At 59.0% G+C, this 21959-nt stretch overlaps 8 protein-coding genes across 8 annotated transcripts; 4 read left to right on the top strand and 4 right to left on the bottom strand.

Moving 5' to 3' along the window:
- Positions 1–331: 331 nt before the first annotated feature.
- Positions 332–2175, top strand: CMQ_5713 (ntf2 and rrm domain containing protein; the record flags this gene model as incomplete). The annotated part of the gene is made up of 4 exons (XM_014313300.1): positions 332–499; positions 581–655; positions 727–1809; positions 1867–2175. The coding sequence occupies 4 exons, from the start codon at positions 332–334 to the stop codon at positions 2173–2175; spliced, it is 1635 nt and encodes a 544-aa protein (XP_014168775.1).
- A 2236-nt stretch (positions 2176–4411) lies between these two features.
- CMQ_5650 (spectrin beta) lies at positions 4412–5891 on the top strand (the record flags this gene model as incomplete). Its single annotated transcript, XM_014313237.1, has 2 exons — positions 4412–5040; positions 5108–5891. 2 exons carry the CDS (start codon positions 4412–4414, stop codon positions 5889–5891), a joined length of 1413 nt encoding a protein of 470 aa, XP_014168712.1.
- A 291-nt stretch (positions 5892–6182) lies between these two features.
- On the bottom strand, positions 6183–6977 carry CMQ_5616 (mind kinetochore complex component; the record flags this gene model as incomplete). Its single annotated transcript, XM_014313203.1, has 1 exon — positions 6183–6977. The coding sequence occupies one exon, from the start codon at positions 6975–6977 to the stop codon at positions 6183–6185; it is 795 nt and encodes a 264-aa protein (XP_014168678.1).
- Positions 6978–7247: 270 nt separating this feature from the next.
- CMQ_5506 (uncharacterized protein) lies at positions 7248–10143 on the bottom strand (the record flags this gene model as incomplete). The annotated part of the gene is made up of 2 exons (XM_014313093.1): positions 7248–9916; positions 9993–10143. 2 exons carry the CDS (start codon positions 10141–10143, stop codon positions 7248–7250), a joined length of 2820 nt encoding a protein of 939 aa, XP_014168568.1.
- A 1292-nt stretch (positions 10144–11435) lies between these two features.
- CMQ_5699 (peroxin 26) lies at positions 11436–12993 on the top strand (the record flags this gene model as incomplete). The annotated part of the gene is made up of 2 exons (XM_014313286.1): positions 11436–12013; positions 12096–12993. The coding sequence occupies 2 exons, from the start codon at positions 11436–11438 to the stop codon at positions 12991–12993; spliced, it is 1476 nt and encodes a 491-aa protein (XP_014168761.1).
- A 352-nt stretch (positions 12994–13345) lies between these two features.
- Positions 13346–13739, bottom strand: CMQ_5766 (pre-mRNA splicing factor ini1; the record flags this gene model as incomplete). The annotated part of the gene is made up of 2 exons (XM_014313353.1): positions 13346–13384; positions 13449–13739. 2 exons carry the CDS (start codon positions 13737–13739, stop codon positions 13346–13348), a joined length of 330 nt encoding a protein of 109 aa, XP_014168828.1.
- Positions 13740–14638: 899 nt separating this feature from the next.
- On the top strand, positions 14639–18330 carry CMQ_5798 (nucleoside transporter family; the record flags this gene model as incomplete). Its single annotated transcript, XM_014313385.1, has 5 exons — positions 14639–15271; positions 15325–15393; positions 15468–15896; positions 16148–16244; positions 16457–18330. 5 exons carry the CDS (start codon positions 14639–14641, stop codon positions 18328–18330), a joined length of 3102 nt encoding a protein of 1033 aa, XP_014168860.1.
- Positions 18331–18888: 558 nt separating this feature from the next.
- CMQ_5746 (uncharacterized protein) lies at positions 18889–20133 on the bottom strand (the record flags this gene model as incomplete). The annotated part of the gene is made up of 1 exon (XM_014313333.1): positions 18889–20133. The coding sequence occupies one exon, from the start codon at positions 20131–20133 to the stop codon at positions 18889–18891; it is 1245 nt and encodes a 414-aa protein (XP_014168808.1).
- Between the last annotated feature and the right edge of the window lie 1826 nt (positions 20134–21959).

Here is a 21959-nt window from a genome sequence, read left to right as displayed (position 1 = left end):
CCGTTGCTCATTCCCCCACCACTAAACCCCCTATCTGCCACATTTGGCAACACTTTATTTTGCGATTATTTCCGCACCACGACTCGTTGACCTTTACTACAAGCCTGCCTCTGCCTTTTCGTGGCAAATCTACCGCTTCTATTATCAGTTCCCCCCCCGGCCGTTTGGTTGCTGCAAGCCGTAGTTGATTTGTTTCTCACGTCTCCAGTCGGACCACCGCGCCCTCTTCTTTCTTTTGTCCCCGCCCCTGGCATCTAAGCATCCCAACAGCTACCGAACCTTGTGCATACCGATACTGCCTCTCTAGAAACCACATTTAAAAATTTCGAAAATGTCGACAAACGGAGTTAGCCACGAGCAGTACAGTGCTACTGTTTCCAGTACCAACGAGACGAGCCAAAACTCCTCCTCCGGCGGCAACCTCTCTAAAGACGAGGTTGGCTGGTACTTTGTGGAGCAGTATTACACCACACTGAGCAAATCTCCTGACAAGCTTCATGTGAGTAGAATTTGAACTTATTCGTAAACACCCAACGTTGCAAGGCATATGCTGACAAAAATGTCCCCGCCCCCTCATTAGCTTTTTTACGGAAAGAAGTCACAGTTCGTCTACGGGCTTGAGGCTGAGGTTTCCCCGGTCTCTGTTGGCCGCCAGGTATGAATTTATTGCAGCTATGTTAACTACAGTGGCCTATCCCTCTTACTAATGTGTAACTTTAAATACAGGACATCCAGGAACGTATCCACAAGCTCGACTTCCAGGACTGCAAGGTGCGGATCTCCAACGTCGATGCTCAGGCATCCTTCGACAACATCGTCATCCAGGTTATCGGTGAGACTTCCAACAAAGCAGAAGAGCCCCGGAAATTCGTCCAAACCTTTGTTCTCGCCCAGCAACCATCCGGCTACTTTGTGCTCAACGATATACTGCGCTTCATTAAGGAAGAGGAGGAGGATACTGCTGAGGTAGCAGCCTCCGCCGAGGTTGTCGAGCCCGCAGCTGCCACTGTTGAGGCTGAGGCCGAGACAGAGCAGGAGCCTGAGGTGGAGACGGCCGAGGTGACGGTGCCGGAGCCCGAGCTTGATGCTATTGTCGTTGACAAGAAGCTCGAGGAAGCAAGCACGGAGGTCAAGGACTCGTCAATTACTGATGTCGCCACCCCTGCGGAATCTGTTGTGAATGTTGCCACTGCCAATTCTACCGAAAGCGTGGCCGCACCTGCTCAGCTCCCGGACACGGAGAAGGTCGTCGAAGAAATCGCCGAGGAAGATGTAAAGAAGGTTGAGGCACCAAAGGAGCCCAATTCTACCCCGGCTGCTCCCAGTGCCCCCGTTGCGGCTGCTCCTGCGGAGCCTGAGAAGCCAAAGGGACCTCCTAAGCCGATGACATGGGCTAGCCGTGCGGCAGCTGCAGCTGGAACAACACGGCCAGCCGTGGCCATGCCGAAGCTGGCTTCCCCTGCGTCTAGCATTAACAAGCCTGCGGTACCCGCTGCGGCACCCCCCGTGGCACCCGCTGCTGCGGCAGCTCCGGCGGCACCGGTTTCAAAGTCGGCCTCGGAGACCCCTGTTGCTGCCGCGGCCACCCCCGTTGCGGCTGCAGCCCCTAAAGATATCGGCGAGTGGCAGACGGCTGGTAGCGACTCTAGGCGGCAAAACCGCGCACAGTCGATTTCCGGCTCTGCCCAGGACAAGGATACGACTCTCGGATACGTTAAGTATGTGACGGAGAAGGTGGACGAGCCGACACTTCGCCTGCACTTGGAATCGTTTGGACCGGTAGTGTACTTCGACATCAACCGGCTGAAGGTGAGCTTTTTTTCTCTTCCTTGACACCACGGGGTGTTTGCTGACACAATTTTATAGAATTGTGCATTTATCGAATTTGCTTCGCCTGCTGGTTACCTGGCTGCTGTTGCTGCTAACCCGCACACCATCAATGGCGAGAACATTGTGGTGGAGGCACGGCGTCCTAAGGCCAGCGCCTACGGCGGAGCTAACTATAGCAACAACCGGGGAGGTGTGTCCGGTCGCGGTCGTGGCGGCTATGAAGGCCGTGGCGGCAACCAGGGAGGTGGTCGCGGCAATTTCTCGGGCGGTCAGAACCGCAGCCGCGGTGGTGCTAACGGTGCTGCCCGCGGCCGTGGTGCCCCTTCTCAGGTGGCCAGCGCCTAAACGGGTTATTCTTCGGTCTTGCCACTGAGAAGCGGTGAGGAGCCGGAAGTCCACATGTGCTGTTGGTGAAGGCTCCAGAGACGTCGAGAACTCCCAGATCAAGCTGGAAGAAGTCGTAAGTGAACGCGCCACGATGAACGTGGCGGTCGGGTACGGTTGTGGCGGTCCAAGGGCCAATTTGAGCTTTTCTTTCCCTTAATCAGGCCTTCAAAAGTTCGGGTATGGCTTTTACGGAGGGGCTTGTTCTCATCTTTAAACGGATTCGGTCGTTCGTTAGTAGGGGGACTATTTTCTTGCTGGATTTCGGTACGGCGCTGATTTGTGATACAAAAGCTTCATGATTTGTCAAAAGTGAGGATTTGTGAGAGCATGCACAGCGAAAGGGAGAGGGAGGAGGATAGGAGGAGAAGAGGAGCATATGGAAAAGAAAGCAATGGGTGGGGGATGAACGAGAGACCCCTGCCGTTGCTTCTCATATGTGACGATCCCCTGGCCTTTTCTTGCTTCTTCGACCTCGTTCAACATTGTTTTTCTTTTTTCTTTTGTTCTCTGAACCGCTTGGTTGAAGCATTTACAAGAGGCCTGGAGGCGGGAGAGGGGCAAGCGGCATAAAGGGGGAGATGGGAGGGGGACACACGAGACAGGACAGCATGATGCCCGTGGGCAAATGCTATACTGCTTCACACCTTCATTCGGGGCGGTTCTGGAGACGGGTAAATGAAAGGGGGCCTGTACATTAGGAAATCAGGGCGGGATGCCAGGATGTGGCAAGGCAGTAAAGAATAATCGAGACATGAATAACTAAAGGGTGTTGGCCTTTGCCTTACGAGCACTCTGTAGATTCGTGGAAAATGGTCGAGATTGTGAGATACGATGGTGTGAGGAATTGGCTGGCCAGCTCTACATAGTATTCGGTACGACACACGGTTACAGCAAACCGTCCTGGTGGCGGCAAAGGCGGCCAGCGATGTTTGGTCCGTGTTCATCAAAACAGAAATCTCGCGCCCCGCTTTTTCTGGAGCCACGGCCAGAAGATTGTCGACAAGGACACGGACATGGACAATGACAAGGGACATCGGAAAGAGGGCTCGCACGAGCAGGTGGGATACTCATACTCTGTACGAGTACTCCGTAGACTCGTATTTCAACTTTTGTCGATCAGAACTGGAGGCGTACGAGTACGACGCAATGGTCACGGAGCTGCATCGGGAGACGGAGTGGACGACCTAAATACTCGGCCGTTGTTGCGATGTCTCTTAGTTCGCAGGGGGCAACATCCAGTAAGAAGAGCGGCAAAACAAAGAAGGCTCATCTTAGTAAAGCGCCTTCCCGAATAGTGTTCGCCCGGGTGTGGTGGTGTTTCTGGGGTTCGTTGATAGCGCCGATCGTCGGGAAATTCAGAGGAGACAAATGGCGCAGAGGCAGGGGAGCTTGCCCGTACGAGGACAGAGCACGGTAATAACGCTATCGCACAGACCCAGCAGCTGATAAGCAGACTCGGCTATAAGAGTTTGTGTGGCAACAGCATGACAGGAAAGCACCTACCTCGAAGAGCCTAGCTGGTGGTTTGGCTGCGTGGACTCGGCGCTGCACAGCCTCAATGGGCCATGGGCTAGTCCTGCTGCAGTGGCCGTTGTCCCTGGTGGATCGGCCATGGTGTTCTTGCCTTCCCCGGCCCATCAGCCGCACAACGTGACTGTTATAGGAAGGAGCTGTGCTGGCAGGACCGCTTGATAGGTAATGGGATTACGAGAGAGGATGGCAGGCGGTGACGCAGAAGGGGAGCCCCTCTGACTAGACAGGCTTTTTAGCGCACACAGCAGTGCGCGTCGGGCGCTAGAGCTGATGCTCTCCGCAAGCACTGATGGAAAGAGAGGCATAACGAGGCCTGGAGATGCTAGTGTGGGCGTGACTGGCACCTGTTGCCGGCCGGCTTAGACGGATGCGGGCAACGGCTCATTCATTATTTTTTCCGTATTATTATACGAGTATTACTCGTGCTCTGTTCTCTGTTATTTCCACTTCATGGTTTGCACAACGTGGTTGTGCTCAATGTCTCGCCCACAGACATACGACGGGACTGCCTTTGATCTGTCTATACCGGGCTGGGTGCTATTATAGCAGGACTCGACGACTGGGGTTGAGAGAGAGAGAGAGAGCGAGCGGAGGGGGGAGGCAGACGCGGACTCGACGACAAAAGTCGGAAATTGTTGACGACAACGAAATAAGACGTGCAATGATGATGGAGCGAACAGTGTCCCAGGAAACGCTCAGGCTAGCGGGGCCAGGATCTTCGGCAGCACCGCCGTCGCCGACGCTGCAACGACGCTCGTCCCTGGAGGAGGACTACTTCTACCGGCAGTTGATGACGGTGGACAAAAAGCCGAGGGAGCCGCCACCATCGTACGAGTCAACGCTCAAGAAGATGCGGCGGGCGGAGGCGGGCGAAGCGGCACCAGCAGAGCCGGTCTCTCCAGCCTTGGCCGTGTCGTCGACGGTGATGCGCAAGGTCAAGAGCAAGGGCAAAGAACGGCTGGACGGGCTTGTGCGCAGCAGCAGCGCGGTCGAGGAGCTGCCAGCGTACACGTGCGACATCAACATGGAGGGCGTGTTCCAGCGCAAGATGGAGATCGAAAACACGACCAAGCGAGCGGCCGACCGGCGGTGGTCGCCGGTGGTGGTGAAACTGCGTGGCACGGCTCTCGAGGTGTACAGTTGCCGCAAGGACCGCAGCTGGGTCGGACGGATGGCCCGTGGAGGGCCGGGTGTCTCGCCGGATAACCCGCCGTGGCTGCGGCCTGGCAGCCTGGAGAAGAGCTACAACCTGACGTATGCGGACGCGGGCATAGCATCCGACTACATCAAGTAAGTCGTGTCGGTCCTGCCTGTGCCAAGAGAGGCTGTGGCTAACGAGCACGTCCACTCCCGGCAGACGTCGTTATGTCATCCGCGTGCGAGCCGAGACGGACCAATTCCTGCTTGCGTGCATCGAGCTGGAGACGTTTGTGCGCTGGCTGGACGCACTTTTTGCGGCACTCAGCATCGCGCTGCCCATTGACGAGCGCGATTTTCCGCGAGACCAGAGCATCCCGCGGCTGCAGCGAATCCGGTGGTATCGTGGACGTGATCGCGAGGCGGGCGCCCAGCAAGACGGTGCCCGCGAGCTGCAGGAGGCCCTCGACGGCGAGCTGCAGCGGGCGGAAAGCCTGGGTGGAGGTGTGGAAGAGGGCAGTGGCATTAGCTTGGGCAGGATCGTCTCCCGATCGTCTGTCTTTACGGCCACATCGCGGCTGAGCGAGAGGACCGTTTCGGGACCGCCAGCGGCTTCGGCGGCTGCTTCGGCGGCTGCTTCTGCTGCTGCTGCTCGTGCAGCAGCTGCTGCCCAGGCAGCTGCGGCCTTGGTGGCACCGATGGCCCCCTTGGCCACGCGACTGTCGGCGACAGACTATCCAAACGACGCGGTCGACACGCAGACGGGCAAGTGGCAGCCGCGACACCGCTGGACGACGACGCACGACATGGTGTACGCCAAGCTGTGCTATGCGACGCTGCTGTTCCGCAGTCCGCGCAAGAGCAACTACATTGTCATGCGCGGCAAGCAGTGGTTCGTCGACTGGACGACGGGCAACATGTTCCGTGTCAGCCCGCCGCGCTACGGCGAGGTCGAGCTGTTTGGGCCCTGGCAGGTGGTCCGGACGGAGAACGCGCGGATCTGAGGATGGCCGGGGCGGAGCGGATGTATATACCTTTTGTCTCTTACCTTTGGCTTGGGTCATCAGCGGCGTTTTGCATTCTCTTTCTTGGATCGACAACATCTTGGCATGGCCACCGTGGAAGTAGGAGACACCACAGCGACCTGCATTTGGACGGAAAATCTTGTATTGGAGCATGGTAGGAGGCACGCAGGCAAAAATACGAATACAGGAGAGAACATGTGAGGACGCCTTGTAACGCCGTGATGTCGTAGAGGGAACGAGAGAGAACCAATCAATGCTTAGTCATCATTTCTAGACGCCCGTCATCTCGGCCTCAGCAGTGCGCGTCTCGCGTGCGAGCTCAGCGAGCAGAGCAGCGTCGTCGGATCCGCGGTGGTCGAGCAGGGAGGCAGCAGCGTCAGCGTCGGCGAGGGCGCGTTCGAGGGTACTGGCGAGCCGATCGGCCTCGGCCTGCTGAGCAGCGAGGCGGGCGAAGCGAGCCGCGTTGGTCTGGTGGGAGGCGCGCAGGCGAGCGGCCAGATCGGCAGCCTGGACGCGTCTCTGGGGAGCGAGATGGGCGTCGAGGACGACGGCCGGGGGAAGCGTGTGCGGCGGTCGTGGTGGTTGGGGTGGCTGTGAAGGCTGTGCGAGCCGCCGCTGTCGAGCGGCCCGGCCGAGCGCCTCCAGCTCGTTCAGCCGCTGAACCACCTGGCGCTGCCGCATGACGACGCCAAACTCGGCCGCACACAGCTCGCCCAGCCGCCGCACCATGGCCCCGTGGACCGTTCGCAGGGCTGCCGGACTGCGGGTCGCCGCTGTCGGATAGCAGGCCGCGAAGTCGTCCCAGCTCACGCGCGCCAGCGTGTGTGCCAGCGTCGTGCCAAAGAGATCCTGCAGCCGCGTCGCCCGTGGTCCCGGCCGCGGTGCCTCTTCCTGCTGCTGCTCTTGTTCTTCTTGTTCTTCTTGTTCTTCTTGTTCTTCTTGCTGCTCTCCACTCGCATCCACCTCGTCGTCTGGCTGGCCGACATCCATCGCGTCCCCGTCACCGTCGTCACGTTCAGGTCCCGCCGTTTCCGCCGTTTCCGCCGTCTCGTCCGGTGTCGCCATTCTGCCGTGCTGCGTCTCGTTGTTTGCGCCGGCTTCGTTGGCGCGGGGGTCAGACGCGTCTTATCGATACGCCAAATATGCAATTAAACATCAATTACAACATGTACTCCGTACTCTGTACTCTATATGCACGTAAAGGCAACTGCTGAAACCAACCACCATTTCATTAACATCAGGCCGACCTGTCTCTCTATAATGTAACTACATCTCACATCTCGCATCTCACATACGGCTATGCAACACCAACGACTCATGCAGATCAAACAAGGCCTATTGGTAGTCCACCCGCGACGGCTGTCTGCTCGTCTCGCTTCTCTCCAGCCGCCTTCTCCGCCGCCGTTCGGCTGCTGATGGTCCCGAGAGGTCTGGCGCCAGCGTGCTTGCGCCATCACTGCCCTGCCGCCCGCTCGACCCCGGACGAGCGGCTGCACGTCGTCCCCGTGGCGACGGACTCATGGCGCTCCACGTCCCGTGTGTGTCCTGGCTGACTATGCTGGACAGCGTGCCTTGATCTGGTCCTGCCGGGTGCATCATGTTGTTGTTGTTCGATGGTCCTGCAGCGCCGACACTGCTCTCGGCCTCGTGCTCGTCGTGGCTCTCGCCGCCACCACCGCGACCGGCTGCAGCCCCGCCCGAATAGTACGTCGAGTCCTTGGGCCGCCGGCCACCTGCAAACGGTGGATTCGGGGGATCCAATGGCGCGTGCACCGTGCTCTCGGACGGATTAGTCAGCTGCAGCTGGGGCGGCGACTGCATCTGTTGCTGGGCCTCTGTCGTCCGCCGCTCAGCTGACTGCTCTGCCCTCCGAATGCCGTTTGAGTCGCGTCGGTATCGTCGTGTGCTTGGCGAGTCCACCTCTGACAGGCTGCTCGCCGAGTCGTCGTATCGTCGTCGCGGCTGCTGCGACCGCTGGGACGGCTGTGATGGCTGTGAGTGCAGCTGCGATGGCGCCGGTTGAAACTGCTGCTGGCTGCCACCGCCTGCGCGCTCTGCTGCGGCCTCCTCATCCGTCAACCGCCGCAAAGTGACGTTGCCGCCACGGTCGTCATGCACCCGCAGCCGCACGCTCACCGGGTTGTTGCTGCTGCTGCCGCCACCCGAATTCGTTGGTCGTCGCTCCTGTTCTCGTTCTCGTTCTCGTTCTCGTTCTCGCTCTGCTCGTCGGCTGCTCTCTCCCTGCCCCTGCGAGTCTCGTCGCTGTCGCTGTGGCAGGACCGTCGGCAGGACAGACGACACATCCGAGTCCGGCATCGCCGGCATCGACACCTGTCCCGACCGCCGCGGGTTCGACGTCCCCTGGCCGGGAATCACTGGTGCCGCTGGTGCCAGCGAGCTCACTGGATCCAACACCGAGTCCGTCATGTCTGACATCGACTGCATCCGTGTCGGTGGTCGTCCGCTTCCTCCCGTCTCCGACCGCCGGTCCCGTCGCAACGGCGTCGGATTGCCTTGTCCTCCCAATCGCCCGTCATCCTCGTCCTCTGCTGCCGTCCGGCCTCCCCGAATCTTATTCGCGATCCACCCGAGCCCCATCCCGCCAAACATTCCTGTCTTTGCCGTGTTGCCCGGTCTCGTCGCCGCTGGCGTCCGTTGCGACGGGCTTTGGTACGGCGAGTCGTCCGATACGTCGTCGTTGTCCTGCACCGACTGATGCCGCTGGTGTGACGGCCGCGGCGGCGTCACCGGCCTGCTGATGCTGCTGCCGTCATAGTCATTGTTGCGTCGGGACGAGCTTGCTGCCCCTGCTGCGGCTCCGGCCGCTGCTCCTACTGCAACTGCTTTGCCCACACCGTGGCCACGGCGAGAGGCCGGCGTCGGCGATGTTGTCCGCGCCGGCAGTCGACTGCTCTCGTCTTCCGTAAAGTAGCTGCTGATCTCGCTCTGGGGTATCGGCTGTCGTCGCGGTGGTGGGCGCTGCGCCCGGCTCACCTGGCTGTTGCGGCCGTATCGGCTAGGCGTGTCCGTTTCCACGGCCGAGTACTCCTCGTCCCGGTTGCGGTCCTTGCGCTTCGATAGCAGATTGCTGAAAAGTGCACCCGCCCCGCCGGCTGCTCCGGCCGCCATCATCTTGCTCATGAACCCACCGCCCGCTGGCTTCTTGTTGCGGTACTTTTCGTCCTCCACAAAGCTCTCTGAGCCTCGGTGTGACGACATCATGTCCGTTCGACTGCGACTGAAGCTGCGGCTGCGACTCCGGCTGCGACTCCGGCTGTCCGCACGGGATCGACTGTCCACACGCGACCGGCTGCGAGATCGTGCCTTGTTCCGGCCTCGAAAGAGCGCCCACGCCCCTGCTCCGGCCGCCAGAGGCGCTATCCAGCGCATCATGCCGCCACCGCTGCTACCACCGGCGCTACTGCCTCCGACCACCGTCGACTTGCGCCCTGACGACCGTCTGCTGCTGTGGTACGAGCCGGAACGGTAGCTACCACCCTGGCGGTGGCTGAGAACAAAGTAGACCAGCAGCAAAAAGGCCATCCAGATGGCGAACAGAATGAAGAGCACCTTGGGCGAGCCGTACAGCGTCAGGCCCAGCGGCACCTGCACGATGCCCAGCAGGGCAACGGCACGGCCAGTCCAGCGGTGCAGATTTAGACGCAGCGAGTGGCGCCCGGCAAGGTGGCGAACGAGTCGGCCGCCAATCGTCTGCACCATGATCAGCGTGTAGATGGCGATCCCGATGCCGTGATGCGGGTTGCTGAGGCTGCGGCGGGGACCGACGGCAAACCAGCCGAGGATCAACACCACCGTCGAGAACATGGCCGCCACCACGTTGAGGTACGTGTGGTAGCGTATCGCATGGCCCGACCGGCTTCGGCTGAACCGCGCAATCATCACGCTGATCGGGATGAGTACCAGGAACGTGATGGCTCCCATGACCGCATGGCCCGTCACTAGCGAATGGTACTGTGCGATGCTGGAGAACCGGTTGCCCATTCCTGTCAAGGAGAACGACGTCTCGGTCAGTTCACGTCACCACCACGCTGTCAAGAAGAGGAATGCAGCTGGACCCACCATTGTAGCGCATCGTTGCAAAGTTGAGGCCCTCGAGATTGGGCAGCAGAAAATCATTCTTGGTATAGTCCCAGGTCCCGTCGCCGACCTCGAGTGTGTTCGACGAGTAGGAGCTGGACCCGGCCGCAGCCAGGGTGTCGACCGGCGCCATGGTGGCCGCTTTGGCAGCGTCGTAGTCGTCGTTGGTCGCTGTTCGTCTCCTGCTTGGCTGAGGAATGCGGGACGGCCAGGTCACAACGGCCGCCGCTCACTATTACTCAGCTCCTCCGCTGCGCTCAAGTAAGACACGACAACGGCCCGGCCTGTGTCGTTGAAACCCGCCTGCTTGATATGCAGTGATGAAGCAAAGAATGTGTCCTAATGTGCCGACGTGCTGATATGTGTTTGCGATCCTTGGACGACGGCAATATTCGATAGGGCCCGCAGCTCCCGGTGCCGACAAAAGGGGTAACAGGAATGTGAGAGACCAAAAAGAAACAAACGGCAGAAATGGCAGAAAGAGGCGGAGATGGTAAATACGGCGTAATGGAAAAAAATACTGGAATCAGGCTTAATCGTCGGATCCCTCCCCCCGCTCGTGTCCAGATACGGGCAAAATCCTGGCAACCTGCAGCACGCTGCGGTAGCTCTCGCCGGCAACAGAGGCGCTGATTGGCCTGGTCTGTCGTGGTGTTGTGCGGTGAGCTTGTCCTGCAGCTGTGTGTTGGTCTATGGCTGGGCGTTTCGTTGATGGGGTGACGAGCTCAAAAGGCCCACTCTTGCTCACAGCAACGCCAGATTAGGTAAGAAATGTCCCGATGTCCCGATGTCACGTGGCAAAATCCTATGTATCGTACGGAGTATGCCTTTGCTTTAGCCGCACGGCACGACACGAATGCGACCGTTGTGCTTGCGGATATAGGTGTTTATGAGCGATACTGGCCAGACAAGCTCGCAGTGAGCATGGCGGTGAGCTGGACATGGCCAGATGTCCGCCCCTATGTCGAAAACACGCTAGCTCCCGTATCGGATAGCGTGTCGTTTATGTAAGCGGTCTCAGCTACTAGACGGAGTCCGGTACCTGGCTCCCGGCTCTCCAGACTAACAAGCGCAAGTACTCCGTACGCAAGGAATACCCCACACAAATTTGATCAGGTGCAAGCCGAGGCAGAGCTGCCTCTCCTGCCGAGATTCCAGCCAATTTCTCCTCCACGAGTCCAGCCGCGCTGAAAAGCATGTCGAAGGGGGGACAAGGAATGCGACCGACAACACGACACATCGCGTCCATGGCCTCGCCCGCTGTCCGTGATTCTCTCCACTAAGCAGCAGAGCGGCGCCCGATCCATCTCCGAGGAGCAAGCACGCGTCTTTTCTTCCTAGCCCTCCGTATCCTCCACCAGCCTTCCTCGTCTTTCGTCATCCGCATCACCAGACGCGACTGTCCGACGAGACTGCTTCTCCGCCATGGCCTCCCGCACCTCGTATACCGCCGCCATCAACCCGGCCTTTGCCGGCAACGGCAGAAGCGGCGGACGCGGTGGCCAGTTGCTGCTCTCGTCGTCCATCTCGTCGCTCTCCACCTCCGTGTCGTCGCGCCATGGTCATCCACGCCACCATCACAGCCAAGCCGGCAACAGCATGTCCAAGATCTATCGCCAGGCCTCCTCGCTCTTCCTGACGCGTCGGCTGCCCGAGGCCCTGTCGACGCTGCTGCCGCTTCTCATTCCGCGGCCTGTCGAAACGGACGGCACCAATGACACAAACGGCACAAACGGCTCCGATGCCCCGTCTGCAGCCGCTGTCGAACCGGCTCCGCTCGCGAGTGCGTCTCGCACCACCCGCGTCAAGGTGTGGAGCCTCTACCTCACCGTCCTCAACGCCATCCTCGAGCTCGAGCCCGACGAGGGCAAGGAATCCTTTGGCACCCAGGAATGGCGCTCTCTCTGCGCAAAGGTGCGCGATGGCGACATCTGGGACGAGGTCGTCCGGAACGGCTATCATGGCCAGGAAGGTGACGTTGACGCTGATGTCGTCATCAATCTGTAAGCCTTCCTTCTCTTCTCTGTCTGACCCACTCTCCACCGTCGCTCTCGCAGCCCTGCTCACATCCTGTCTTCCATCCAGTGCCACGCTTTTGTTGGCACACGCGCCGTCGCAGGCCGTGAACCAGAAGCGGCTCGAGAGCTATCTGTCCTACTCGCAGATGCCGAACCTGGACCTGTCAGGCCACTTTGACGTGCCGCCATCCCCGCGCCACCAGTCGCGCCACCGATCGGCGACCAAGCCTACGCCCGGCACCGACACGCCCCGGGACCTCAATGCCCGCGTCAAGATCCTGGAGCTCTACACCCTGCATGTGCTCCTCCGCAACGACGAGTGGGACTACGCCCGGGACTTTATCAGCGCCAGCCCCGTCCTGGACGAGGAGCGCCGGGAGGCCTTTCTGCAGGCCCTGCAGAGCCTGCGCGAGGAGCAGCAGCTGGCCAGCCAGCGCGAGCAGGAGGAGCGTGAGCAGCACCAGCAGCAGCTTGAGGACGCCCGCCGGACCCGGGCTGAAAACGAGGAGCGCGAGCAGCGCCGAATAGAAGAGGAACGTGCTCGCCGTGAAGACGCCGCCAGCGAACACGGCTCCGTCACCCACCGTCACAAGGCCCCGTCCTATGCTGGACGGGGCCGGTCCTCCCCATCATCACGACCGTCCACAGCAAATGGGGCCGCGTCCGCAACAGCGGCAACAGATGCTGCTTCCGCGGCCACGCCAAAGGGCAAAGGCAAGGCCAATGCCTCCCTGGGATCACGCACCGCTCTCATCTTTCACAGCCTCCGGACCCTCGTCGACCAGATGGGCGCCAGGTTCCAGGCAAGCCCAATGGCCCTAGTCCGTACCCTTCTGTTCATTTCTGCGTTGCTCGTCATGTTGGGGAAGCGAAATGTTCGGGAGCGTCTGGCTCGTGTCCTGGGCAGCGGGTGGAACAAGGTCAGGGCTACGGCCGGCATGGGTGTTAAAGTCAGTTACATCTAGGCGTCTGTGTCTTCACGTCTGGAGCGGATATGCGAACCCAGGTATCTCTTCACGGGGCTATTATGTTGTACAACTATTTTATTTTATCAGGCTTCTTTCCAACCGTCGAAATGTCCCCCTTTCCTTTATATAAAACAGGATCCTTTCCTTACTTCAATCTTGGTTCTCCCTCGCTTTCTTCTCCCCCCAAGGCTTCTATCATGCTGTGGGTATCAAAATAATCAGACCGAATACCACCTCTGTGCCTAATTGTTTCCTCTGGCCTGGCCAACTCTAGAAGTGCAATGCCTTGAATTCAACAGAGGACCGGATGTGCCGTGTAACAAGCCCCAAACCCAGGGCAAAGCCAATGCTAGTATTGCGTCCGATTTGTTTTCTTTTGGTAGAAGAGCTGTTGGTTTGTTAGCATGCAGCCTGTTTATCTTCGACCCTCTGTCTGGAGCGGAAACACTTACATCTGTCCTTGAACTGCCCAGGTTTATAATCTTGGGACACCCGTCCCGGTCCTTTTCCAGCCGTGTGCACTCAAAGCAGTAAAAGGCGTCCGAAATGCCCTCGCCACCACACACAACGCACTTGTTCTGGTAGTTGCCGAAGCTGCACTCGTCACAGATCCGCACAAGCGTTGTCGGCCGCACGTACGAGTCGCAGACGGGGCACTTTCCATCGCACTTGTCGCATAGCCGGCCGATGGCAATGCCTGGCTGCTTCCGGCACATGACGAGATCGGGGTGATGGCGAGACATGGCGAGCTGTTGTTAGGCGAGCTGGGCTAATGGAGCAGCGGGGGAATCGATGATATAAAGTGTTTTCGTCCGAGTGAGCTTCAACAGACAATCGGTTGCACTTGGTGCTGTCGAGCGTTTGTCGAAGTTGGAAGACAGAAGCTGTTGCTGTATGGCTTGGATTTATCACCGCTTTGCCACTGGTTTCCAGCCACTTCTGTGGCTGGTGCATATTTGTAACTAGTGGCACGTAAGATGCGGCTCTGGATTCGAGTTTCCCGATTTACGGAGTACAGAATACGGAAACCGACATATGTTACATGCCAGTGTGAATAAGCAGAACTCAAGAGAAAAGCATAATGTTCAGAGTATACAGGAATTGCATCTGCTTTTGTATGGTACATGCTGTATCTGTTACTGTTTCAAGCCTCTAGCACCTATGCATGTATCCACTATTGTTCTTATCGAATTGTCGAATTAGCCATTTAGCTCAACCTTCCAGAAGCTCAGCCGGATTGTTTTATCTCAAGCATTCTCGGTTCTGTAGCCGGCGTTTCAATCGGCCATCATGCCCACGAGGCGATCCTTGACACTTTGGGGAAAGAATATGTAATCCCTGCTCGCTCCGTCCCCACCATCAAGACTTCAGTAAATCTCCGAAAGGGGCAGCTTGTATCTTGGATAGTCATGACGACCAATAGGCGAGTAGCCAAGAGGCTTGCGCGAGATCTCAAGTCGGCGCGTGGCGAGTCTTCCATGCTAACGAGGGCTTGGCCTCATGCAGCGATTCCTTCCTCACCCCAGATGGTGAGGAACCCCGATCAGACCAGGCTGTAACCAACTCGCATTGGGAGGACCGCAAAAACGGACAGCCAACGTCGCCGCAGACAGGCAAGAGACGGAGAGACTCAGAAGGGTGTATGTCCCTGGGAGAGGTAGAAGACACGGGACCGCAACCGAATGACGACCCCCGAGACGACGAGCCGGCGATCAAGCGGGCCAAGGTGGCTGATGAGCGAGGCGACGACGAAGGGCCGGCGCGCAACGGGCGCCAAGACGAAACCGGCCGAGACGACATCCACAGTCGTCGCCATAGCCATGGCCGAAACGGCAGATCAGGCCCTGGGTCGGTGGGCAGCCAGGGCCTCAACTACTCCGATCACGAAGGGGGAGAGCAACGGGGAAGCTGGGATCGCAGAGAGTCTACGAACCGCGAGGAACGCAGGGAACGCAACGAACAAGGCCGGTCACACAGCAGGCGTCCTTCTCCTGTAGCCGAGCCGAGCGCACGGGATGCACCGAACCGGCGCAAGGTCAGTGTCTCGCAGGAAGAGCGCAAGCGCGGACAACGGCTCTTTGGCGGCCTTCTCAGCGCACTCAGTCAGCCTGCAAAGCGCTCAGCGCCACAGGCGCATCGGAGGCAGGAACCAGAGCAGCAGCAGCAGCAGCCAGAGAAGCGAGAAAGCAGAGAAGAGAAGCAGCAACAGGCTGAGCGCGTTGCCAAGCTGGCGACGGCACGCAAGATCGAACAGATCAAGTTTGACGAAAGAGTGGTGGGTGACCGGTACTCCCATCCTTTGCGCATGGTCCGAGCTAACACTGGAAGATGCTCGCTCGCCATTCGAATCTGCTTGCCCTCGCGCGCAACCTGCAGACCAGGAGCGAGCCGAAACTAGTGAGTGCTACCACAGTCATGTCCTATCTCCAGCCGAATGGACAGTCTGGGACCGTACGCTGACACGATTACAGTACTACCGTCCGTGGGAGCTTAGCAAACATCAGGAGCAGATCATTGAGGATCAGATACTAGCCGCAGAAGAAAATATTGAGCGTGAAACAAGCGAGTTTGCACGCCAGAAGCGAGAGAGACTTGCAGTGCTGGGCGTCGTGGCATCGAGCCCACCACATGAGCCTGAGGTCACGACCAGCGCTGCTAAGACGGAAGTGGAGGACAAGGCTACGGCAGATGGACCTACCACGGCTGCCAGCAAGGAGCCCGAGGACCAAGAACCAGCTCCGCCTCTGCCATCAGTAATGTCTCCACTACATCCTGTATCGGACGAGAAGGACGATCAGGCAGAGGAGGCGGAGGAGCCCGAACATCATGACGATCAGACACACCGGCACGACCATGACGACAGAGACAGGGATATCATGGTGGAGACAGAGGAGGACACGGTGATCTACTGAGAGCCCATAAGTTTTTACATTTTGATATCTAGTGCTTTTCTGATGACCCTATGTTGTCGTGTAATGGGATGTTGCCTTCCACTTGCAGGCAGGCCATACGATATCAGGGCGTACAGGATACACCTAATAGAAATCAGAGCCTGTGGCGAGGCCGTTGGTCTTTTTGACCGAAATAGAAGATAAACGACTTTGCATCGTAGGCAGACGAGAGACTGGTAACTTGGACGAGGACGTGCTAGGCGCTGATTTTCGCGCTGTGCGAATTGCTTAGCAGCCTGAAGCGGGCTGCTCCGGCCGGGCGATCTGCTGAACGCGGGGGCGTGTGGCCTCTGCCTGGTACGAAACGCTGCTGCCTCGCGCCCGAGCTGTAGTGGCGCATGATCCGACGCGCCCCATTCGTCGCTTCCCTCCGCATTCTGCTGAAAAGCAGGGCAGGCACGCGTCGTCTGTCAGCCACGTCCGTCAGACAAGTCCGATTTTGACCCACGACGATCAAGGCGATTGATCACTTGTCTGGCTTTCTTTTTGCCGGTGTGCCACGTTTCTAGTGGCGGCCGTGGTTTCAGGCCTCTACTCCGCGGCGACTGGGAGCCCTGTCTCTGATTTTAGTGGGGGTCATTCTGAGAGGCTACCAGTCAGCCTACTGACCGATAGATCCGCCATCGACCTTCTCTACACCAGCAACACCATCAACGTCACGAGCAGTCCCGACCCCCATATTCATTCCGATAAAATCGCGGGTCTTTCCCCCAGAAATGCAGCGGCAGGCAAGCCAGAGGACGAACTCGATCTGCCCGTGTCGTCCATAAGAAGGGACAGCTTCTGTCAAGCTCGCACCCCTAATACCTACAATACGCCCATCAGGCGTACCAGCAAGACACATATTCCCATCATGGCCATCATAGACCGGCTGCGGGGCATCCTGCCGGCCAAGGCAGCGGAGGAGCGCGAGTATGCGCCGCTGAATGGGGGCCCGCTGGCGCTCGTGGGCGAGGACGAAAACGGTTACGCGACTTCGTCGCTGCTGGAAGGCTCGGGCGAAGACATCGAGACAGAGAACGAGGCTGTCTTTTCGTGGATGGAGTACAGCATCTTCGCCATCATCGGCGTGGCCATGCTCTGGGCGTGGAACATGTTCTTAGCGGCGGCGCCATACTTCCAGATGCGCTTCGCTACCGACCCGTGGGCCCTAGCCAACTTCCAGTCGACCATCACATCCGTCTCGACTGGGACCAATCTAGCAGCTATGCTGGTGCTGACCAACATTCAGTACTCGGCCTCATACCCGTTTCGTATCAACTCGGCGCTGGTCATCAACGTTGCCGTGTTCGGCCTGCTGACGGCCTCGACTTCGCTCTTCCTGCACGTCTCGCCGACCGTCTACCTCGCCTTCTTGCTGCTCATGGTCTCGGCTGCGGCCTGGGCCTGCGGCCTCATCCAGAACGGCGCCTTTGCCTTTGCCGCGTCGTTTGGTCGCCCCGAGTACACTCAGGCGATCATGGCCGGACAGGCCGTTGCCGGCGTGCTGCCGCCCATTGCCCAGATGGTTTCTGTGCTCGCCTTTGCGCCGTCTGGAGGGCCACCCGGCGGCCCACCACCGAAGTTGGTATCAGCCACCAGCAACGACGTTATCAGCAACCAGGACGCCATCGCGGCCGCCGGCACGTCGGCATTCTTCTACTTCTTGACGGCAGTCACCATCTCTGTCGTGGCCCTTGCCGCCTTCCAGCCGCTGGTCAGACGCCACCACCGGCTCGTGGAGGCCCGCATGGTCGAGGCGCTCTCGGAGAGCATGGCATCGATCGAAGAGGCTGAGCGGACTGCACGCAAGGTCATCGGCATGAAGGCGCTATTTCGCAAGCTGCATTGGGTCGCGCTGACCGTGTTTATGTGCTTCCTCATCACCATGTTCTTTCCCGTCTTCACGCCCAAGGTGCTGTCTGTCACGACGCCGCGGTCACCGGCATCGAGTACCAGCCCCGACGCAGCGCAGCCCCCGCCGATGTCGCAGCAGCCGAGACTGTTGCAGCCGTCGGCCTTCATCCCACTCGCCTTCTTCTTCTGGAACCTGGGCGACCTGCTGGGCCGCATGTCAACTATGCTCCCGATGGCGACGAGGCTGCGCCAGCGGCCCGTGGTGCTCTTCGTGCCGAGTGTGGCGCGGCTGGCCTTCTTGCCGCTGTACTTGTTGTGCAATCTGGGAGGACGCGGTGCCTCGGTTAACAGCGATCTGTTCTACCTCTTTTGTGTGCAGCTGCCATTTGGCCTGAGCAGTGGCTTCCTCAGCTCCAGCGCCATGATGGCGGCCGGCGAGTGGGTCAGCGACGGCGAGCAGGAGGCGGCCGGTGGTTTCATGGGTCTCTGTCTGGTGGCCGGCCTGACAGTCGGCAGCCTGCTCAGCTTTACGGTTGCGCGGATATGACCGCTTTGTTTCCTTGATATGCGCTCGTCTGTCTGGGTTTGGGTCTTTGCTCTTCTCCTTCATCTACAATGCATTGCCTAGAAGCGGCAAGCTGCATGAGTACTTACGATTTTAGATACTGGATATTTGTCGCCTGTTGTACTAGGCGTTTACGGCATTGCTTTTACTTCTCTCTCTTTTATGTACTTTTTCTTCTTCATTGCAATGGCGTCCTACGGCAAGATACAAGCAGCTAATGATATTTGAACCGTTACCATGTAAAAGTCACCACACTCGCGTTCCACCACGCGTGAATGTTAGCACGATCATGCTGTGTAATGGTCTCGTTATCTCTTGTCCGAAAATGTGCCACCGTGTATGTATGAAGAGGTGACAGACTATAAATGCATAAATGCTCCCAGTAAATGCCAGATTCCGCCAGCCCCTAGCTCCCAGATCCCAGCTGTTTATGTCTGTCTAGGTCCAACCTCGCCCGTGATGCTGAAGCCAGCCGAATGTCTAAATATATGATGCCTAGTCCTAGAAGTACAAGTAGTATACAGAATAAGCCGCCAGGAGTCAGCGCTCCAGCCAGCACTGCGTGGCCTGCCGCGGCTCCTCGGCGGCCGTGTAGAAGCCGCCGTCGATCAGCTCGCGCTCCTGGGCCTGCCAGCGGGCCAGACGGCGGCGGCCGTCCTTGCGGTCGAGGTCGCCGAGCTTGGCACTGACGGCAGAGACGCGACCGTCGACGTGCAGAGACACGCGCAGGTAACAGGTGCAGTCGCGCAGCGTCATGGCGGTCTGGAGACGGTCCAGCGCCTGAGCAGCAGCAGCGCCGTCGTCGCCCGGTCGGATACACAGCGCGCCCTTGGGGTCGTACTCTCTCTGGATGACGGCCAGGCGGCGGAAGAGATCGGTCGTGCGTACCCAGCGCACAATGGCAGCACGGGCAGCCGGAAGCAGCGCCGAGGCAGGGTCGTTGGGCCCGAGGTGGCGGCTGAGGTAATCCCAGAGGGCATCGTCGAGGCGATCGGCCGCCTTGGCCGTTCCATTTGCACGGAGCGCCTGCTCTTCGGCCACGAGCACGAGCGGACACGGCTTAGGAGTCCTGCTGGTCTTTCCAGGTCCCTTGCTGGCCAGGGCAGCCGACAGGGCGCAGGTGCGACAACGACGGGCGCCAGAAGGAGCGGTGGGCGACTGGGCAAGCCACTTTGGCTTGAACTGGATGGTGGCGGTGGCAGCGGTGGCAGCGGTCATGTCCTCGACGAGCAGGGCGACGTCAACGTTATCGGCCACCAGACAGCCGGCCCAGTCGGGACGACGGCGGCGGTGAGGATCGTCGTCGTGGGCTGCCAGCAGGCGGTTGAGATGGGGGTGAAGCTGAGTGACACCGCAGACAAGACGCTGGCCGACGAGATAGTCAGGGCCAATCAAAGGCTGCAGCACTGACACATAGTAATCGTGGTGGTCGATGCAGACGTGGGGACTGACGCCAGGAGCAGCCTTGGGGACGCGGAGAAGATGCGAGGTGATGATGGAAGGGTGCAGCATCGTGGTGGATACAGGCGCTGCAGAGGCAGCTGTAGAAGCAGCAGCAACACCTCCCGGCCTCATCTGGAAGACTGCATTGGCGGAGCCCTCAGCAGCAAAGGTACAGGTCACCGTCGTGGGAAGGACACCTAGCTTGGCGGAAGGCGGAAAGGATCTCCGGGTAGATGTGGATGTCGAGTTGGAGGTGGAGACGACAGTTGAGACAGCAGAGGCGCCGGCAACATCGCCAGCCGGCGGGACGACGATGGCAGCATCGTCCCCTTTTCCGGCCATTGGCTAGCGAGAGTGCGATTGGGGGGGTGGGCTCGTGAAGAGATGCCAGAGCGCAGAAACCAACCCAGAACAGTCGGCTGTGGGGAAAGAGAGCGTGGGGGGAGAAGGGAAGGGTATGGGGGTCGTGGACGTGGGCAGAGAAGGGAAAAAAAGAATGCTTGTCTGGCAGATTGGCGCCCCGGGCCCCAAAAACCGGCGACGCTTGAAAAGAACACCAAAAGAAGGTGTTGGGCTAAAGAAATAGATGTCTTCGTTCGCGGCCGAAATTGGCAATTAAAACGGGAGGCAGGCTACGTTCAAAGATATGTAAGATACATAGTAAACGGCAGGCGCCGCCAGAGCCGCCTGCAGTAAACACCACGGCTGCTTTTTTCCCCCTTTTCTCCTAATGCCCAACGACCTCGGCCGTCTCGTCGCCGCTTCCTCTTCTGGCCGTCTCCTGTTGCGCCTCGTTCCTCCTAGATTACGTGTCATCTCATAATCCCCATGTACGAGCATACTCGTATTCAGATATCCGCTTAGATTCCCGCTCCTCTCGGCCTCTCACAGCCTACATCCCAGGGATGGCAGCCCATCAGCCCATGCACCACCTGAACGAGGACGTCAGATGCACACCACGCCGCCTGCTCTCATTGGCGACAGGCCCGTCCGGCAGGACCGTCTTACCCGCGGGAGCACGGCCAGGGACCACGAACCACAAACCCTGAACACGGCCACAACCACAAATAGTTCCCTTTTAATCTCCTCCCGTCTCTTCTAATCTCTCCTCTGATCTACCCTGTGATCTGATCTATCACGCCCGGCAGTCCTCCCCCCCACTGACATGGGGCATGTGGACGCCTGATGTTCCTGGCCACCTCGCAGGGGCTGTATCGCACCCATGCACGGCCCTGGCCCTCTTCTGCATGCACTCTGCATCCGTCCCTCTTCTGCTTGCCCATTTCGGTCCGTGAGAGTTACGGCATGCAAGGCTCTCGGGCCATCTCTCTCTCGTCCATTCCCTTCACCTTGGCTCCCCGGCATCGCCCTCTTCTGTCTCAGCTGCCCAACTGTGGCCACTGGCCGTCGAGACAATTCGAAAAGGCGGTGGAGCCTCGCGCCGTCACCGCCTCTCCTCTCCTTGCATGCGTTCTGTTGTCTTGCCCAATGCTGAGTTTGTCTCACTCGTACACCCACGTAAGACGGCCTACGGAGTACGGAGTACTAGTTGTCTTTTTTCCCTTATTCTTGCCTGTCCGATAAGGCACATGAGCTTCTACAGCCCTCCTGAACATCCCCCTTGCCGGGTGTCTCAGGATATCTCACATGCCTCCGTGAACTTCCGCTTGGCCCAGCCGCTCGTGAGAGGCCGCTCGGGGACAGACGTCATAACAGGCCACACGAAAAGCAGTCAACTGGGCTCTCGTACGGAGTATTGGCTTCCCCTCCCCTTTGCAGTGCAGTGCCCCGCCAGCCTGAAAAGAATCGTGTGAGCTTCTCGTTGTCACCCCACCGAAAAACCCCCCCGGATATTTTTACAGTCCCTGCACGCTAGCACTCGCTAGCACTGTAGTGTGCTGTAGTGTGCTGCAGTGTGCTGTAGTGTGTTGTCGCTAAGCCATCGCCGTGCTGTGACCACTGTGGCACGCTGTCCCGCGGCGGCCTGTTATCACGTGCACTACTCCCAAAAACTGCAAATACGGAGTAGATCCTAGTGCGTTGCGGGGGTTTAAGGGAGCTAAAAATACGCGTCTAATTGGCACGCCGACCGGCCTTGTAACCAATTTCCTCACACCACCCATTTTTCTCGGGGGGCTTTTTTCTCCCGTGCTCTGCTATTTTTTTTT

Source organism: Grosmannia clavigera (assembly GCF_000143105.1).
Source record: "Grosmannia clavigera kw1407 unplaced genomic scaffold GCSC_89, whole genome shotgun sequence".
NCBI classification, from domain to species: Eukaryota; Fungi; Ascomycota; class Sordariomycetes; order Ophiostomatales; family Ophiostomataceae; genus Leptographium; species Leptographium clavigerum.
This window is presented reverse-complemented; position numbering and strand designations above follow the sequence as displayed.